The sequence below is a fragment of the Dryas octopetala genome, chromosome 6 (genome assembly GCF_963921425.1).
Source record: "Dryas octopetala chromosome 6, drDryOcto1.1, whole genome shotgun sequence".
Classification (NCBI taxonomy): Eukaryota; Viridiplantae; Streptophyta; class Magnoliopsida; order Rosales; family Rosaceae; genus Dryas; species Dryas octopetala.
In genome coordinates this window covers 11,998,661-12,016,291 of record NC_141371.1, presented here as the reverse complement: position 1 = coordinate 12,016,291, position 17,631 = coordinate 11,998,661, and the positions used below count along the sequence as shown (strand labels likewise).

Below are 17,631 nucleotides of genomic sequence, written 5' to 3'. Positions count from 1 at the left end.
TCCAACTCTTGCCTAGCCTGGTCCGCCTCCTTCCTGACCTGCAGTAGCTCAGCCTGCAATGCATTGTTCTGCCCGACCACTTGCCCACCCCCATGTTTCCACACCCCATCTGGGGTCGGGGCACACTTGGCCTCGTCGGTGTCCCATCACTTGTAGACGCCTGGTCGGACCCTCCATCATCCATGGAATTGCCCTCCCTCGACGAATCGTCTGAGGAAACCATGGAATGTTCGATCCCACCACACCTGCCCATCCAAGACAAAAAAAAATCAAGATGGGAAGTGCTCGGAATACCAAGACAACACAATAGACATATCATATCACTACTGGTTTCCCACCCCTCATAAGTGCTCTCCCGCCCCCAAATTTACAACGTTCACCCTATTACTTTCTCATGTTCAGCCACCAACCATTTATCAAAGCCAATATTCAAAAAATCAATTCAAGGGGAAGAGCCATGACAACCCATGCCTTACCAGTCTTCCGCGGCTTCAACGGCTCAGACGGGTTCCGACCCACTAATCTTGTTTCCTATGTACCTGGCCAAAAACACAACAACACCCAATAAATTACAAGGTCCAAAATAAAGGCGTGTGGCCTACCCAGTGCTCAGCAAGGCTCATATCCACTTGCACCACCTCCTGCCCGAGCAGCCGAGCACCCGTGCACCCGAGCACCACCTCCTGCCCGAGCAGCCGAGCACCCGTGCACCCGTGCACCCGAGCACCCGTGCACCCGTGCACCTGAGCACCCGTGCACCCGAGCACCACCTCCTGCCCGAGCAGCCGCGCAGCCGAGCACCCGTGCACCCGTGCACCCGTGCACCCGTGCACCCGAGCACCCGTGCACCCGAGCACCTCCACCTGCCCCTACTCACAATTTTCACAATTCAGAAATCACAATTCAAAGGTCCGCATCGGGTTCCCCAATTACAATTTCTCACAATTTTACATTTTCCAAGGCAAAATCAACAACTCACAGGGCTAGGAAGAATTTCAACGTGCCTACCTCAAGCTCTAATTTTCTAAACCATTCACACCCGAGCTGCTGCCCCACGCTTCCGAGCAGCCCCCCTGCACAACCCGAGCAGCCCCCCTGCGCCGCTTCCGAGCAGCCACACCCGAGCCAAGTGGAGCAGTCCCGAGCAGCCCCTCCTGCCCGAGCAGCCCCTCCTGCCCGAGCAGCCCGCGCCAACAACCCTCCTGCCCGAGCAGCCCGCGCCCAACACTCCTGCCCGAGCAGCCTGACCTGACCCGAACAGATCCACCCCCCCGCCCCGCGCAGAGCCTGCAGCTCCGGGCTGGATCTTCGACGCCGACCCCTCCAAATCCGGCCCGAGCCCGGAATCCACAGCCCAAGCCCCTCGATTCCGAGCCCTCACTGAGCACTCGCCCCGAGTTCCAGACCTCCGGCCCGAGATCCCCTCTTCACTCCGAGCCTCCGATCCGCATCGTGCAGCACCACGAGCAAACCCGATCCGGGCACCACTCCTTCATTCCGCGCCGTGCAGCACCACGAGGCACCCGATCCAGGCACCACTCCTCAACCCGAGCCCGACGACCAGCCTCTCTCCTGCTCCTCCGCTCCGCGCCGCCGACCCGAGATGACCCGGCCCCTCCTGCTTCTTCAAACCCGAGCAGCCCCCCCCCTTTTTGGATCCGAGCCCTCCAACCCGCCCCCTCTATTTAGTTCACTCCAGTTTCAAACACACAAAAAAAAAGAGGGGCAGCCTATATTCGGAACTTCAAAAAAAAAAGGGTAGCTCTCTCTCTCCTAACATAGTACAAAAGAAAAAGGGAGAGATGAGGGTGTGGAAATCTTTATATTTGGGCTCTACCATTTCATGCCAGATTCTCATTTACAAAGGGCGACATCCCACCATTAAAATCGGACGAGATTCACTGGGATTACACGAAGTGTCTACTGCTCGGAATACAGGGTGATCAGAAACTCAAAAAAAAAAAAAAAAAAAAAAAAAAAAAAAAAAAAAAAAGATCTTTCATATGTAACCCCCCAAGCTTTCCTACAGTACAGCTTTTCTTGCTCAGGAACTTGGGGGACTTCTAAACAGTATCTTAAGCAGGAACAAGCATGTGGTTACTTGTCGTTCTGCTCGGACTTCTGTGTGTACAAAGTTCCCAACCAAGAAGTATCTTCTGCTCGGAAACTTGGGGGACTTCTGTTCGTATGATTAATCATCTGGGCATAACGACAAGTCACACAAGGCTTAACATCATGTCGTTTGGGCCTAGACCCAAAAGCTAAGCCCCCGCTAGGCTCCGGCCTCCTAGGCCTTGACCTTCTAGGCTCCGGCCCCATAGGCTCCGGCCTCCTAAGCTCCGGCCCCATAGGCTCCGGCCTCCTAAGCTCCAGCCTCCTAGGCCCCGACCCGTGTCAACTCACTCGGATCCTCGAGACCGGTGACACGTGGCGCTCCTACAGTGCAAGTCATCACAAGGGACACGTGTCATCACCAGATTGGTTGACACTCTTCCAAAGGTACTATAAAAGAGGTACCTTCTTGTCACAAAAGGACAACTGAAATCACTATTATACTATTCACTCACTCTGCTCTCAGATCTCTCTGAACACTGACTTGAGCGTCGGAGGAGCTTTGGCCGGCACCACACCGGTGCCCTTCCCGCTCACTTTTGTGTACCTGTGCAGGGTGCTCTGGATATCATACTCTCTCATTACTCACCAGTCGGACCCAGCTACCCGTTCCTGCCCCACTTCGACGTGTCATCCGCTCAGTGGTGGGTCAACGGACCTACGTGGTTCGACTCGACGTTGACTGCTCTACCATTTTTGGGCATCAACACGTACCTATATCTTTAGGGAAATAGGGGACTCCATCTTCATTCAACGACTTGTCGTGCTGCTCAAGAAAATTCCTAGTTTAGGATGGTTTAGTGAAATTTTTCTCGAGAAGTCCTAAGTTCGAATCATTTCAAGAATATCTTAAAAATAAAAACCCATCTAATTAACCTTCCAGGGGCTGATGTTTTGGGCTTATCTAAGCCTAGACATGTTCCTGGCTAGTTTAATTTGTTCTTCTGGGCCTTTGGCCTATGACCCTCCATCTTATATAAATATATAAAGAAAAAAAAAATCGAGGCCTATAAATACCCAAAAAGAGTATTGAAGGTTCACACCAGATTGCAGGACTGATGGTGAAGACGCTGCCGTTTCTGAGCAACCAATCAGAACTAAGGGAATATTCTTTGTGTTGTTAATTAATGTAAATTTTGTATTTATAGAGCTTATATAATCTGACTTTCTGGAAAATTCCTCTGTCCAACATTGATAGACAATAAATTTGCATTGTGATGCAGTTTCCTTTAGTTTCTATCGAACAGAAGAGAGGGTAAATTAAGAATTTAATTTATTGTACGTACTTTTCCTTTTTCCATCGAAATTTACGGAGACATGAAGGTTTAAAAATTTCATGTATTTTCCTCTTCTTTCAGTTTCTACGCCAACAAAGCAGAACACGATTAAATAAGTAATGTTCTATGAACGTTTATGTATAAAATTTTCATAAGCTATCAACAGTAAGTGCTTGTATTTGACCATGTTAATTCTCAAACAAGCATCAGGGTACAAAATACAGATGGGATCAAAGCCAAAGCGTCAAGCGAAAGTAGCTGAAGAAGATAGGATCAGTAAATTACCAGATTCAGTACTTTTTAACATACTTTCGTGGTTTCCAACAAAATTTGTTGTGACGACAAGCATTTTGTCTAAAAGATGGAAGAATGTATGGGCTTCTGTTCCCAATCTACACTTCCACCAAGGAGATTTCTCTGACTCTGTTGCTTTTTTTATGTTTGTTGGGCGTGTTCTTCACTTTCGAAACTCGTCTGACATGAATAAATTCCGTCTTTTTTGTTTCGGCGTTGAGGATTTTTTCAATTTTGATGGTTGGATTCGCACTGCCATTACACATAATGTTGTCGAACTTGATCTTCGTGTTGAAACAAGTGGATGTGGATACAAGAAGATTTTTGAGTTGCCTAAAAGCCTTTTCAAGTGCGAAACTTTGAAGGTTCTGAAGTTGAGATCAAATTTTATTACAGATGTTCCTACATCAGGGTGCTTGCCAAGTCTCAAGTTCCTCCACATCGAATTTTATAATCCCGATAAAGATTCATTGGAGTCCATGGGGAAGCTTTTTTCATGCTGCCCTGTGCTTGAAGATTTGTCTATTGATGGAACTGTTCAACATGAGGCCATTTTGAATTTCAACATCTCTGCGCCTGAACTGAAGACACTACGATTAAGTTTCAGAACTGACCATAATTATGACCATGAGACTCCATGAGTTCAATCTTTTTGTCACTGTCCCCAAGCTTGAAAACCTTAATCTCTATCAGAATGTTTTGCCAAATTATTTTTGGGAGAATGCAACGTCCTTAGCCAAAGCCACTATTGATCTCTACGACCATTTTGAAGATGGCAAGGCTGACTTTGCTAACCATGCAGCTGCACTTCTGGCAGGAATTTCCAATGTTAGATATCTGTCGCTTTCAACTTATTGGTCGAAAGTAAGTATGCCCTAACTGTTTACCAAGACCGCGCAGAGTATCCATGGAATCCACCAGAGTTTGTGCCTAAATGTTTATCGTCACACCTCAAGAACATCTCCATAATTGGATTCAAAGGAAGACAGAATGAGATGGAAGCCGCAAAGTATTTCTTACAGAATGGTGAAGTTTTGGACAAGATGACTATCTCTACTGTAGAAACTTATGTGCATGACATAGATCGAGGAGTTATACTTGGAGTTTTTAATGTTTCCAAGGGGTTCAAAGACTTGTCAAGTAGAATTTATCTAAGGTGTAGTTTTAGGTTTCTAGAGGAAATTTTATCTTTGAAGTTCAATTCTAGGATTTAGGACTCTCAAAAGCATCATCTATGTTGATCTAAGGGTGGATCTGTTTGGAGTCATTTGCTTTCCATTGTATAATTCTCTTGGGGAATTTGATTATGGTAGCATGCCTGTAGAAAATATATATTGACATCTGCCCTCATGCAATGTTCAGCCATTTGAGACTTAATGATTTTCAATGGAAAATCACATCAATTTCATTGATTAACTATTTTCTATTATTCTTATGTAGATAAAAATATAGTAGGCAATTTAAAGGTGCCAGTGTAGGAGAATTGAGCTCCTTCAAATTGTTTGTTGCTAAATTTTTCATATAATTGTTTGTAGTCAGTATAAGGGGAAGCATTAAACATCAATTGCTTTCATTCACTAATCCAAAATTCTTTCTTTTTGTTTAATCCTCAGCATCAATGCCTATTTGTTCGTTAACAAACCTTCTTATGTCAAGATTGTATAGGTCATGAGATGGAGTTGTAAGACTTGTCAAATTGAATTTCCCTAAAGATCCAGTTCTGGTCCTGCATCACCTTAATTTGTTCTTCTTTCCCTGCATGTTTTTAAAATTATATTACAAGAAATAATTAAGAAACTAAAATTACAGGAAATAATTAATGAGAATGAGATTATGGGAAAATGGTGGGATTAGATGGAACTTGAACCCTATTATCGTACGAAAGTCTACATAAATGTCCTACTATTATGCCCATCGCCATAGAACCAACTGCTTTGGAGTTGGTTTTTTTTGGCTCGAGGTACCATAATTAGAACAGTAATGCTAGACATCTCACATTTTTATACCACAATTTTATACCACCTTATGTGGCAACTTACATGACATTTATACATTGAACACTAAAAAAATAAAAATAAAAACCAACAAAAAAAAAAAACTCTGTCCAGTAACGTAATGACACGTAAGATGGTATAAAAATATGATATAAGAATCTGGTAAGTATAGTATTATTGTAATTAGAAATAGAACCTCAATTATGATACCTATTCCAATGCTCTAACATGACTCGTTAATATCCTGATCTCAATCCGATATGACTAGATTGATCATCAATTTTTCCGTGTGTATACGTGTTATATTATCATGTCGTATATGATTTTGCCAAATCTCTAATCACTTAGGGTTTGTTTGGGAGTGCTTTTATTTAATAGCGCTTCACTAGAAGCGCTTTTTATTAGAAATTTTTTTTGAAAAAAATTCAAGTGCATCTTGTGAATATACTTGAAAGCGCTTCCTGAGAAAGCATCTATTTCACTAGAAGCGCTTTTTATTAGAAAGATAATTTTTTTGAAAAAAATTTAAGTGTTTCTTGTGAATGTACTTGGAAGCGCTTCCTGATGAAACACCAATTTCACTAGAAGCGCTTTTTATTAGAAAGATATAAAATTTTTTTCGAAAAAAATTCAAGTATTTCTTGTGAATGTACTTAGAAGCACCTATTTCACTAGAAGCACTTTTTATTAGAAAAATATAAAAATTTTTTGAAAAAAATTCAAGTACTTCTTGTGAATATACTTGGAAGCACTTCCAAGTATTTTTAAAATCTTAAAGCGTTTTTTTTTTTTTTTTTTGCCAAACACAACTAGAAACGCTTTTGACTATATGAAAGCGCTTTTAAAACTTCTAAAAGCACTGTCAAACTAAATAAGAAAAGCCTACATAGCCTCCTATCTAGTTTTGTCCTTTTGGGCCTATGGCCCTACATCTTTACAAAATATGAAAAAGATCGAAAAAAGCCTATCTAGGCTTTTTATAAATTCTCAAAAAGAGTGTGGAAGGTTCACGCAAGAATGCAGAGATGGTGAAAACGCTGGCGTTAGGGTTACTCTCGTGGTTCTACTGCTCACAGTATATTTTGTAGTGTTTCTCTAGGTCACCTTACCAGGTACTTGTCTTTTTTAACTTTTTGACTTTCCTTCGATTTGTTTGGTTACCAAGAAAATTGAGAAAAATAATAAAGGAATAGAAATTTAAAGTCTTACCCTTTGTGTTTTTATTATAAAGTTTCAATTTATAAAGCAATATTGAGAGACAATACATTTACATTTTCATGTATTTTCCTTTAGTTTCTATCTAACCAAACAGAGTTTGAATTAGGGGTGGGCATATTAACCGCGGACCGCCAAAACCGGCCGAACCACACCGCAAAAAAACCGCAAAAAACCGCGTTGACCAAAAAAAGTCAACACCGCAAAAAAAACCGAACCGCACCGCTTCTCTCCGGTTCCGGTTCCGGTTCTACACCTTATTTAACCGCACCGAACCGAACCGCACCGCATATTTGCAAAAAATATATATTTTTATATTTTTATACACATATTGTCATATACACCATTTTATATATATTTATACCATTTTTATATACTTTTTATACACTTTTTGTACACATTTTTATACACTTTAGACCCTAAACCCTAATAAAATATTAAATTTAATATTAACCTAGCTATATTTTAAGGGTTTAAACCCTAAAATATATTTTATATAACCCTATAACCTATTTTCTAGATATATAATATAATAATAAATTAATAATGTTTTAGTATATAATTTTAGTTATACCCATTACCCTATATAATAAAATTAGTATATTCTTTATATTCTATATAAAAAAAATTAGTATATTATTTATAGTTTATACTCTATATACTAAAATTTTTAATTGTTTATAGTTCTAGGGTATAATATATAGTTATATACTATATAAGTGTATATAGGGTATATGCCATATAAGGTAATAAGGTATAGGATTTAAAATTTATGGTATAAGGTTTAGAATATTAGGGTTTATAGTATAAGGATTTAAAACTTATGATATAGGGTTTGGTTGCAACTCATCTCTCATTCTCTAAACCCTAAACCATAAAGTTTAAAATTTTATATATTCTATATACTCTATATAGTCTAGTTACATAAACTAGTTTGCCCAACCAAACCCCAAAGTCCCAAAGCCCAAAACAAATCCAATTGCTCAAACCCCAAAACATATATTTTATATAAACTATAAAACATTCAAAAATTTTAAACATATGTAAATGTAATAAAAAGACCAAACCCCAAACGAAACCCCAATATGGCTAAACCCAAAAAAATATGTTTTATATAAATTATAAAACATATGTAAATGTAATAAAAAGACCAAACCCCAAACGAAACCCCAATATGGCCAAACCCAAAAAATATGTTTTATATAAATTATAAAACATTAAAACAATAAAACATATATAAATATAATAAAAAGACCAAACCCCAAACAAAACCCCAATCTTACCAAACCCCAAAACATTAAAGCATATGTAAATGTAATAAAAAGATGAAACCCCAATCTTGCCAAACCCCAAAACATATGTTTTATAATTTTTATAAAACATTAAAATATATGTAAATGTAATAAAAAGACGAAACCCCAATCTTGCCAAACCCCAAAATATATGTTTTATAATTTTTATAAATCATTAAAACATATGTAAATGTAATAAACAGACGAAACCCCAAACGAAACCCCAATCTAAACTTCTAAACCCCAAACGAAACCCCAATCTAAAGTTCTAAACCCCAAAAATAAAAAACTTAATTCACTACACGTCTACAACAGTAAAACACCAAAACACAAACCTAAAAGGCTAAAACAGTAAAACATAAACTGATAAACCAAACCCCAATCTCGCGCCGCCCTCTCTCTTTCAGTCTCACAGTCTCACTCATCTCTCTCAGTCCGACTCTGAGCTCTCAGTCACCGACTCACTAACTCACTCAGCTCTCTCGCGTTGGCCTCTCTCTCTCTCTCTCTCTCGCTCATTCTCTCCCCATCTCTGTCGAAGACTAGGATGTCACACCGTCGCAGGCTTCGCAAATCGCAACTGAACAGGTATGCGTATGTCTCATTGTCTCTCACTCTCAAGTCTCAATGTCTCATCTCTCTTTCTCTCGTCTCTCAGACTTTACCCTCTCATCTCTGTCTCTCATCTGTCACTAGGGTTTCCAATTCAAACTAGGGTTTCGAATTCTAATTTGGGGATTTTTGTGTTATTGCACTGCAATTATTGCAGCTCTCAGTCATCTCTTTCACTCTCTCGCCTCTCGCCTCTCATCTCTGTCGAAGACTAGAAGGTCGCACCGTCGCAGGCTTCGCAAATCACAACTGAACAGGTATGTCTCATTGTCTCTCACTCTCACTCTAAGTCTCAATGTATCATCTCTCATTCTCTCGTCTCTCATACTTCACCCTCTCATCTCTGTCTCTCATCTGTCACTAGGGTTTCGAATTCTAATTTGGGGATTTTTGTGTAATTGCAGCTCTCAGTCATCTCTCTCACTCTCTCGCCTCTCGCCTCTCATCTCTGTCGAAGACTCAAAGGTTGCAGGGTCACAAGGTCGCAGGCTCGCAGCTTCTAATCTGAACAGGTATGTATGTCATCTCTCTCACTATGAAGTCTCGTCTCTCATCTCTGTCTCTCACTCTAAAACAGTGAAACTAGGGTTTCGAATTCAAAGAATCAAATTTGGGGATTTTTGTGTAATTGTTGCTGGTTTCGAAATTCAATCAATTAGGGATTTTTGTGTAATTGCTAAAAGAAATTGACTTAGGAACTGAATTGATTTGTTACAAGATAGTGAATTTAATCAATTGACTTAGGAACTGAATTGATAGTGAACTTAAGCAGGCCAAGAACCGTGGTGAGAACCGCACCGCACCGCATTCAAGACGGTTTGGTTTGGTTCGGTTTTTTTATTTTTTTCACGGTTTTAAGCACCGAACCGCACCGTCTATTTATGTCTGGCGCGGAGCACGGTTCCGCGGGAAAAGTGAGTCGAACCGCACCGCGCCCACCCCTAGTTTGAATTAAGAGTTTTTATATCCAATTTTAATTGAATAATATTTCATTTGTTTTTTCTCCTTGGCTTCAGTTTCTATGTAAATAAGGCAGAACATAATTGAATAAGTAATTTTGTATGGAATATTACGTATAAAAGTTTCTTAAGCTGCTAGTGCTTCTAATTTGACCATGTTAATTCTCAAAAAGGCTACAAGGTACAAATGGTTTCGAAGTCAAAGGTTCAAGCCGGAGTTCTTGAAGATAGGATTAGTGCATTACCAGATTCAATTATATGTCACATACTTTCGTTCTTTCAAACAAAATATGCTGTGAGGACCAGCATTTTGTCCAAAAGATGGAAGAAAATGTGGGCTTCTGTTCCTAATCTAAACTTCGACGATGAAGATTTCTCTGACTTTATTGCTTTTTCGATGTTTGTTGAGCGTGCACTTTTCTTTCGCGACTCATCAGACATTCGAAAATTCAGTCTTGATTGTATTTGTCCCCGTAATCCCCATATTGGAGATTTTCCACACATTGATGGTTGGATTCGCACTGCCATTAGGCGTAATCCTGTTGAACTTGATCTTTGTGTGCTTAAATCTGGAGGCCAGATATTTGAGTTGCCTAAAAGCCTTTTCATGTGTAAAACGCTGAAGGTTTTGAAGCTGACATCAAATTTTATTACTAATACTCCTTCATCAGGGTGTTTCCCAAGTCTCAAGTTACTCCATGTCACAGTTCATAAGCCCGATAAACGCTCAATGGAAAAGCTTTTTTCTTGCTGCCCTGTGCTTGAAGATTTGAGAATAGTTGGATTTCTTCAAGATGATGTTGTTTTGAATATCAACATCTCTGCACCTGAGCTGAAGTCACTAAGAATAAGATTCTGCAGATGTGACCATCCTTATTATCAAGAGCACAATTTTTTTATTAATGCCCCCAATCTTGAAAACTTTAATCTTCATCCGAATGCTTTATCGAATTATTTTTGGGAGAATGCAAAGTCCTTAGCAAGAGCCACAATTGGATTCGATGGCCATTTTGTAGAAGACAAGACTGCCTTTGGTAACCATACAGCTACGCTTCTGGCAGGAATTTCCAATGTTAGATATTTGTCTCTTTCCATTCATTTTTTGGAGGTACTTCCCTAACTTGTTCCTCTTGCATTATGTTTGGTAGACAAGACTATAAGAAAGAAAGAAAGGGTTGATTAGGAAAGGGGAAGGACAGATGTATACTTGATCCCTTTTCTTCTTTTGGAGAGGGGAAGAGGGAGGGTGACTAGTGAGGCATACATGTGGCCCCATCATTTTCAATCCCTTCAAAGTTAGACAGGTTGATTGGAATGAAAGAAATTAAATAATATTGATTTGGTTGTGTGGTTTGGAATGGAAATAATAAAGAAAAGGAATTGTAATTACATAAGTCAGCTTTATTCCCTTTTACATACAAAAGCAAATCATGAAAAGCTTATGCTTCTTGTTATTCTGTCTCTGTACCCAAGGTAGTTTTTTTGACTGAAGGCTTTTTTTTTTGTTCCTTTTTTCATTTTCGCAATATATGATTTGAAGCACTTTGTCATTCACTTATATTTGATTCTGCATGAGTATCTGTTTGAACAATTACATTATCTTACACGAAGGCTTCTCGTCTGCCTGCTTTTGATAATTTGAGCAAATTGAAGCTGGTTGTTCATAATTGCTGTTACTGGTGGCCAGAGTTTCTCAAGAGATCACAAAATCTGAAGGATCTTGTTTTAGAAGTTGTAAGTAAGATGTCTTTACACTTATAATACGTGATGCCAAGATGAAGCTCTTGCAGATTCTCATATCATTTATTATTTTAAATAATTGTTAGGGCAACAAATGTAATGAAGAATCCCCAGACGAAGAATACTCAGACGAAGAACACTCAGAGGATACGTGGAATCCACCAGAGTTTGTGCCAATTTGTTTGTTGTCACAGCTCAAGAGCATCAACATAAGAGGATTCCGTGGAAGACATGATGAGATGGAAGCCGCAAAGTATTTCTTAAAGAACGGTGAAGTTTTGGATAAGATGACTATTTCTTCTAGGAAAATCTATGGATTTATGTATACAGAAAAGGAGTTATACAAGGAATTCTTAATGTTTCCAAGGGGTTCAAAGACTTGTAAAGTAGACTTTATCTAAGAAGCAGTTATAGGTTTTTAGAGGATTTTATCTTTGAAGTTATGATCTAGGATTCAGTAGGACTTTCATCATCTCTGTTAATCTTAGGGCGCAGCTATTTCAGTCTTTTGTTTTCCATTGTATAATTCTTTAGGGGAATTCGATTATGGTTAATTCAACTTGATTGAACTATTAATCGCCATTCTTTTTATGTAGATAACGATGCATCAGGGAGTTGAAAGGTGGCAGTGTAGGAGCATATATTATGCTCCTTCAAATCATTTGTTCCTTAATTTCTCATGTAATTGTCTTTTTTTAAGTAGAGAGTTTCTCATATATTTATTTTTTGGTAAATGAAAAAAAAAAAAAAAAATGAGAAACACGTAGACTTGTAGTCAGTATAAGAGGAGCAAATATTAAACAACCATTGGTTTCATTTACTAACCATCAGGGGACTGTTCCTAATGCTCACACAAAAGTCAGTAAATCAACCAGTATATTAGAGGGGAAACATTAAACTGTTCTCTTCTTGATTTTTCTATGATAAGTATAATTTGTACAAAACAGATTCTCTTATAAACTTATGTAAGGTTTGAGCTATTAGATTGTCATGCAGAGCATCCATGAAATCCACCAGAGTTTGTGCTCAAATGTTTGTTGTCACACCTCATGACTGTCTCCATAAGGATGAGATGGGAGCTGTAAAGTATTTCTTGTAAAGTGATATATTTGAGTCTTTAATATAACTAATATTTGCAAACTGACACTCTGACAGCTAGTACTTAAGTGCATGCTTATGAAACACAGATAGTCGAAGAAGTACAGTAGTACACTCCACACCAAAATCAAACTTCCACGGTTTCACCCAAAATCTCATAATCAAAACTGAAACTTCAAAAATTTAAAGGAATTTATTTCCCTAAGTTTCTGAGCAGCCTAACAAAAAAAAAAAAAAAGTTATTATATACAAGAACAAGAGAGCAAGGTACGTACCTATATCTTTAGGGAAACAGGGGACTTCATCTTCATTCAATGACTTGTCGTGCTGCTCAAGAAAGTTCCTAGTTTAGGATGGTTTAGTGAAATTTTTTTCGAGAAGTTTTAAGTCTCAATCCGTTCATGTTTCAAGCAATATCTTTAAAAAAAAAAAAAAAAAACCCCATCTAGCCTTCCAGGAACTGATGTTTTGGGCTTATCTAAGCCCAGACATGTTCCAGGCCAGTTTTGTTCTTCTGGGCCTTTGGTCTATGATCCTCCATCTTATATAAATATATGATGAAAAAAAAAGGCAATCGAGGCCTATAAATACCCAAAAAGAGTATGGAAGGTTCACACCAGATTGCACTGATGGTGAAGACGCTGCCGTTTCTGAGCAAGCAATCAGAAGTTCTTCACAGGTGTTTTTTCTTTTAACTTTTTGACTCCATTACGATTTGTTTGGTAATCCAGAAAACTGATAAACAATGATAAGGGAATCTGTGTTGTTAATGTAATAATTTTGTATTTATAGAGCAAATATAATCTGACTTTCTGGAAAAATCCTCTGTTGATCAACATTGAGAGACAATACATTTGCATTGTGATGCATTTTCCTTTCGAACAGAAGAGAGGGTAAATTAAGAGTTAATGTATTGTACGTACATTTCCTTTTTCCATCGAAATTTACGGAGACATGAAGGTTTAAAAATTTCATGTATTTTCCTCTTCTTTCAGTTTCTATGCCAACAAAGCAGAACACGATTAAATAAGTAATTTTCTATGAAGCTGTCAACAGTTGTTGTATTTGATCATGTTAATTCTCAAACAAGCATCAGGGTACAAATGGGATCAAAGCCAAAGCGTCAAGCGAAAGTACTTGAAGAAGTATTTAAAGATGGGATCAGTGAATTACCAGATTCAGTACTTTCTCACATACTTTCGTCGTTTCCAACAAAATTTGTTGTGACGACCAGCATTTTGTCTAAAAGATGGAAGAATGTATGGGCTTCTGTTCCCAATCTATACTTCCACCAAGGAGATTTCTCTGAACCTGTTGCTTTTTTTATGTTTGTTGGGCATGTACTTCACTTTCGCAACTCCTCAGACATTAAAAAACTCCGTCTTTTTTGTCTCCGCATTGAGGATTTTTTCAATATTGATGGTTGGATCCGCACTGCCATTACACATAATGTTGTCGAACTTGATCTTCGTGTTGAGACAAGTGGAAGTGGAGGCAGGACTTTTGAGTTGCCTAAAAGCCTTTTCACTTGCGAAACGTTGAAGGTTCTCAAGTTAAGATCAAATTTTATTACTGATGTTCCTACATCAGGGTGCTTTCCAAGTCTCTTGTTCCTCCATGTTGCATTTTATAATCCTGATAAAGACTCATTGGGGTCCATGGGGAAGCTTTTTTCATGCTGCCCTGTGCTTGAAGATTTGTCTATAGATGGAACTGTTCAACATGAGGCCATTTTGAATTTCAACATCTCTGCGCCTGAACTGAAAACACTACGATTAAGTCTCAGAACTGACCATAATTATGATCATGAGTACAATCTTTTTGTCACTGCCCCCAAGCTTGAAAACCTTAATCTCTATCAGAATGTTTTGCCAAATTATTTTTGGTGGAATGCAATGTCCTTAGCCAAAGCCACTATTGATCTCAACGACCATTTTGAAGATGACGAGGCTGTCTTTGCTAACCATGCAGCTGCACTTCTGGCAGGAATTTCCAATGTGAGATATCTGTCTCTTTCAACTCATTGGTTGGAGGTAAGTATGCCTTAACTTGTTCCTTCTGCACTATGTTTGGTAGAGAGGATTATAGGGAAGAAAGAATGGGGTGATTGTGAAAGGGCAAGGGCAGATACTAACTAGCTTGTTTCCATTTTTTTTTTCTTTTGTAGAGAGGAAGAGTGGAGGGGTAAGGCATAAATTTCTTAGTACTTAGGTTTTGGTTTGCAAAGGAAACAATAAAGAAAAAGAGTTGTAATTTCATAAAACCAAATCATGCACAGTTTGTGCACCTTTCCAGTGGTATTCTAAACTATGCGAGGGAAAGACACATCCCTTGCATCTCCCATATTGCATTCTTCTTGCCGTATTATGGTTTTTCTTATTGTTTCTTTGTACCAAACCCATGTAGTTTTTGAGTTTTTGAGACTGAATGTCTTTTTAAAAAAAAAAAAAAATTTGTCAATATATTATTTGGTATCTTATGCATAAGCTTATGTCTGGTTTCTGCATGAGTTTCTGTTTGATCAATAATTTATTTCATGAAGGTTTCTTGTCTACCTGCTTTTGATAATTTGAGCGAATTGAAGCTGGTCGTTCATGAATGCTGTTACTGGTGGGTAGAGTTGCTCACGAGATCACCTAATCTGCAATATCTTATTATAAAAGTTGTAAGTAAGATGTATTTACACTTATGGTACGTGATGCAAACATGAAGCGCTTGACGATTCTCATTTCGTTTCATTCATTCTTTTCGTCAGGGAAACAGTTGTTATGATAAATACTTTGAGGTAGAAGAGGTAGAAGAGGTCGTAGAAGAGGCAGAAGAGGAAGAAGAGTACGAAGAGTACGAAGAGTACAGTGCAGAGTATCCATGGAATCCACCAGAGTCTGTGCCTAAATGTTTATCGTCACACCTCAAGACCATCTCCATAAATGGATTTAAAGGAAGACAGAATGAGATGGAAGCTGTAAAGTATTTCTTAGAGAATGGTGAAGTTTTGGATAAGATGACTATCTCTACTGTAGAACCTTATGTGTATGAAATAGAGGAGTTATACAAGGAGTTTTTAATGTTTCCGAGGGGTTCAAAGACTTGTCAAGTAGAAATCATCTAAGGTGCAGTTTTAGGTTTCTAGTGGCTTTTTGTTTTTTTATCTTTGAATTTCAATTCTACGATTTAGGACTCTCAAACGCATCATCTTTGTTGATCTAAGGGTGGATCTGTTTGCAGTCATTTGCTTTCCATTGTATAATTCTCGGGGAATTCGAGTATGGTAGCATGCCTGTAGAAAATATTGACGTCTGCCCTCATGCAATGTTCAGCCATTTGAGACTTGTTGATTTTCAATGGAAAATCACATCAATTTCATTGAATAATTATTTTCTATTATTCTTATGTAGATAAAAATATATTAGGGAATTTAAAGGTACCAAGGTAGCAGAATTGAGCTCCCTTCAAATTGTTTGTAGTCAGTATAAGGTGAAGCATTAAACATCAATTGGTTTCATTCACTAAACCAAAATTCTTAATGAATGCCTATTTGTTCGTTAACAAACCTTCTAGAGTCAAGATTGTACAGTTCATGACATTGAGTTGTAAGACTTGTAATTACATAAGTCAGTTGTCATCTTTATTCCCTTTTACATACAAAACAAAATCATGAAAAGCTTATGCTTCTTGTTGTTCTTTCTTTGTACCAAAGGTAGTTTTTGTGACTGAAGGCTTTTTTTTTTTTGTTCTTTTTTTCATTTTCCCAATATATGATTTGAAGCACTATGTCATTCACTTATATTTGATTCTGCATGAGTATCTGTTTAATCAATTACATTATCGTTCACGAAGGCTTCTCATCTGCCTGCTTTTGATAATTTGAGAAAATTGAAGCTGGTTGTTCATAATTGCTGTTACTGGTGGCCAGAGTTTCTCAAGAGGTCACAAAATTTGAAGGATCATTTTTTAGTAGTTGTAAGTAAGATGTCTTTAATTTACACTAATGATACGTGATGCCAATAGGAAGCTCTTTCCGATTCTCATATCATTTATTGTTTTAAATAATTGTCAGGGAAACAAATGTAATGAAGAATTAATCCTTGGATGAAGAATACTTAGAGGAAGAACATGCAGAGGAAGAACACGCAGAGGATACATGGAATCCACCAGAGTTTGTGCCTATTTTTTTGTCGTCAAGCATCAACATAAGAGGATTCCGCGGAAGACATGAAGAGATGGAAGCCGCAAAGTATTTCTTAAAGAACGGTGAAGTTTTGGATAAGATGACTATATATTTCTACTTGGAAAACTTATGCATTTATGTTTACAGAAAAGGGGTTATACAAGGAATTCTTAATGTTTCCAAGGGGTTCAAAGACTTGTCAAGTAGACTTTATCTAAGATGCAGTTATAGGTTTTTAGAGGATTTTATCTTTAAATAGTGAGTTAATTACACTTACACCCCCTGATGTTTTAAAACTGTTACATATAACTCCCTACAAGAAAAATAAATAAATAAATAAAAAAGAAAATATTTGTATTCAGGTTAGACCTTACACCTTGAATAATCTTATTAGGCTATTTAATCCCTTAACATGTTTTTTTGCATAATTTATCATCATTTTCGTCTCACTATAGGGGGTGTATGTGTAATTATTGAAACCCCAAAAGGTGTATGCGAAAAGACGATAAACCTCAGGGAGTGTAAGTGTAATTAACTCTTAAATAGTTCAGTTCTAGGATTTAGTAGGACTTTCATCATCTCTGTTAATCTTAGGGTGCAGCTAGCTATTTCAGTCTTTTGTTTTCCATTGTCTAATTCTTTGGGGGAATTCGATTATGGTTAATTTACTATGGATAATTAATCACATGGTTAATTCAACTTCATTGAACTATTAATCGCCATTCTTTTTATGTAGATAACGATGCATCAGGGAGTTGAAAGGTGGCAGTGTCCTTCAAATCCTTTGTTCCTTAATTTCTCATGTAATTGTCTTTTTTTTAGTAGATAGTTTCTCATATATTTATTTTTTGGTAAAAAAACAAAAAC

General features: G+C 38.0%; 2 protein-coding genes across 2 annotated transcripts; both read left to right on the top strand.

The window, feature by feature from the left end:
• The first annotated feature begins 3,613 nt into the window (after positions 1-3,613).
• Positions 3,614-9,843, top strand: LOC147282422 (F-box/LRR-repeat protein At3g26922-like). Its single transcript, XM_086248214.1, is given in 6 exon segments — positions 3,614-4,318; positions 4,320-4,551; positions 4,605-4,823; positions 8,954-9,053; positions 9,201-9,308; positions 9,813-9,843. Coding segments are annotated over 6 exon segments (1,395 nt in total).
• LOC147282421 (uncharacterized) lies at positions 8,562-15,910 on the top strand. Its single transcript, XM_086248213.1, has 9 exons — positions 8,562-8,772; positions 8,954-9,053; positions 9,201-9,308; positions 9,929-10,863; positions 11,367-11,489; positions 11,582-11,891; positions 13,650-14,626; positions 15,136-15,258; positions 15,349-15,910. The coding sequence occupies exons 4-9, from the start codon at positions 9,943-9,945 to the stop codon at positions 15,703-15,705; spliced, it is 2,811 nt and encodes a 936-aa protein (XP_086104339.1). The 5' UTR covers positions 8,562-8,772; positions 8,954-9,053; positions 9,201-9,308; positions 9,929-9,942; the 3' UTR covers positions 15,706-15,910.
• The last annotated feature ends 1,721 nt before the right edge of the window (positions 15,911-17,631 follow it).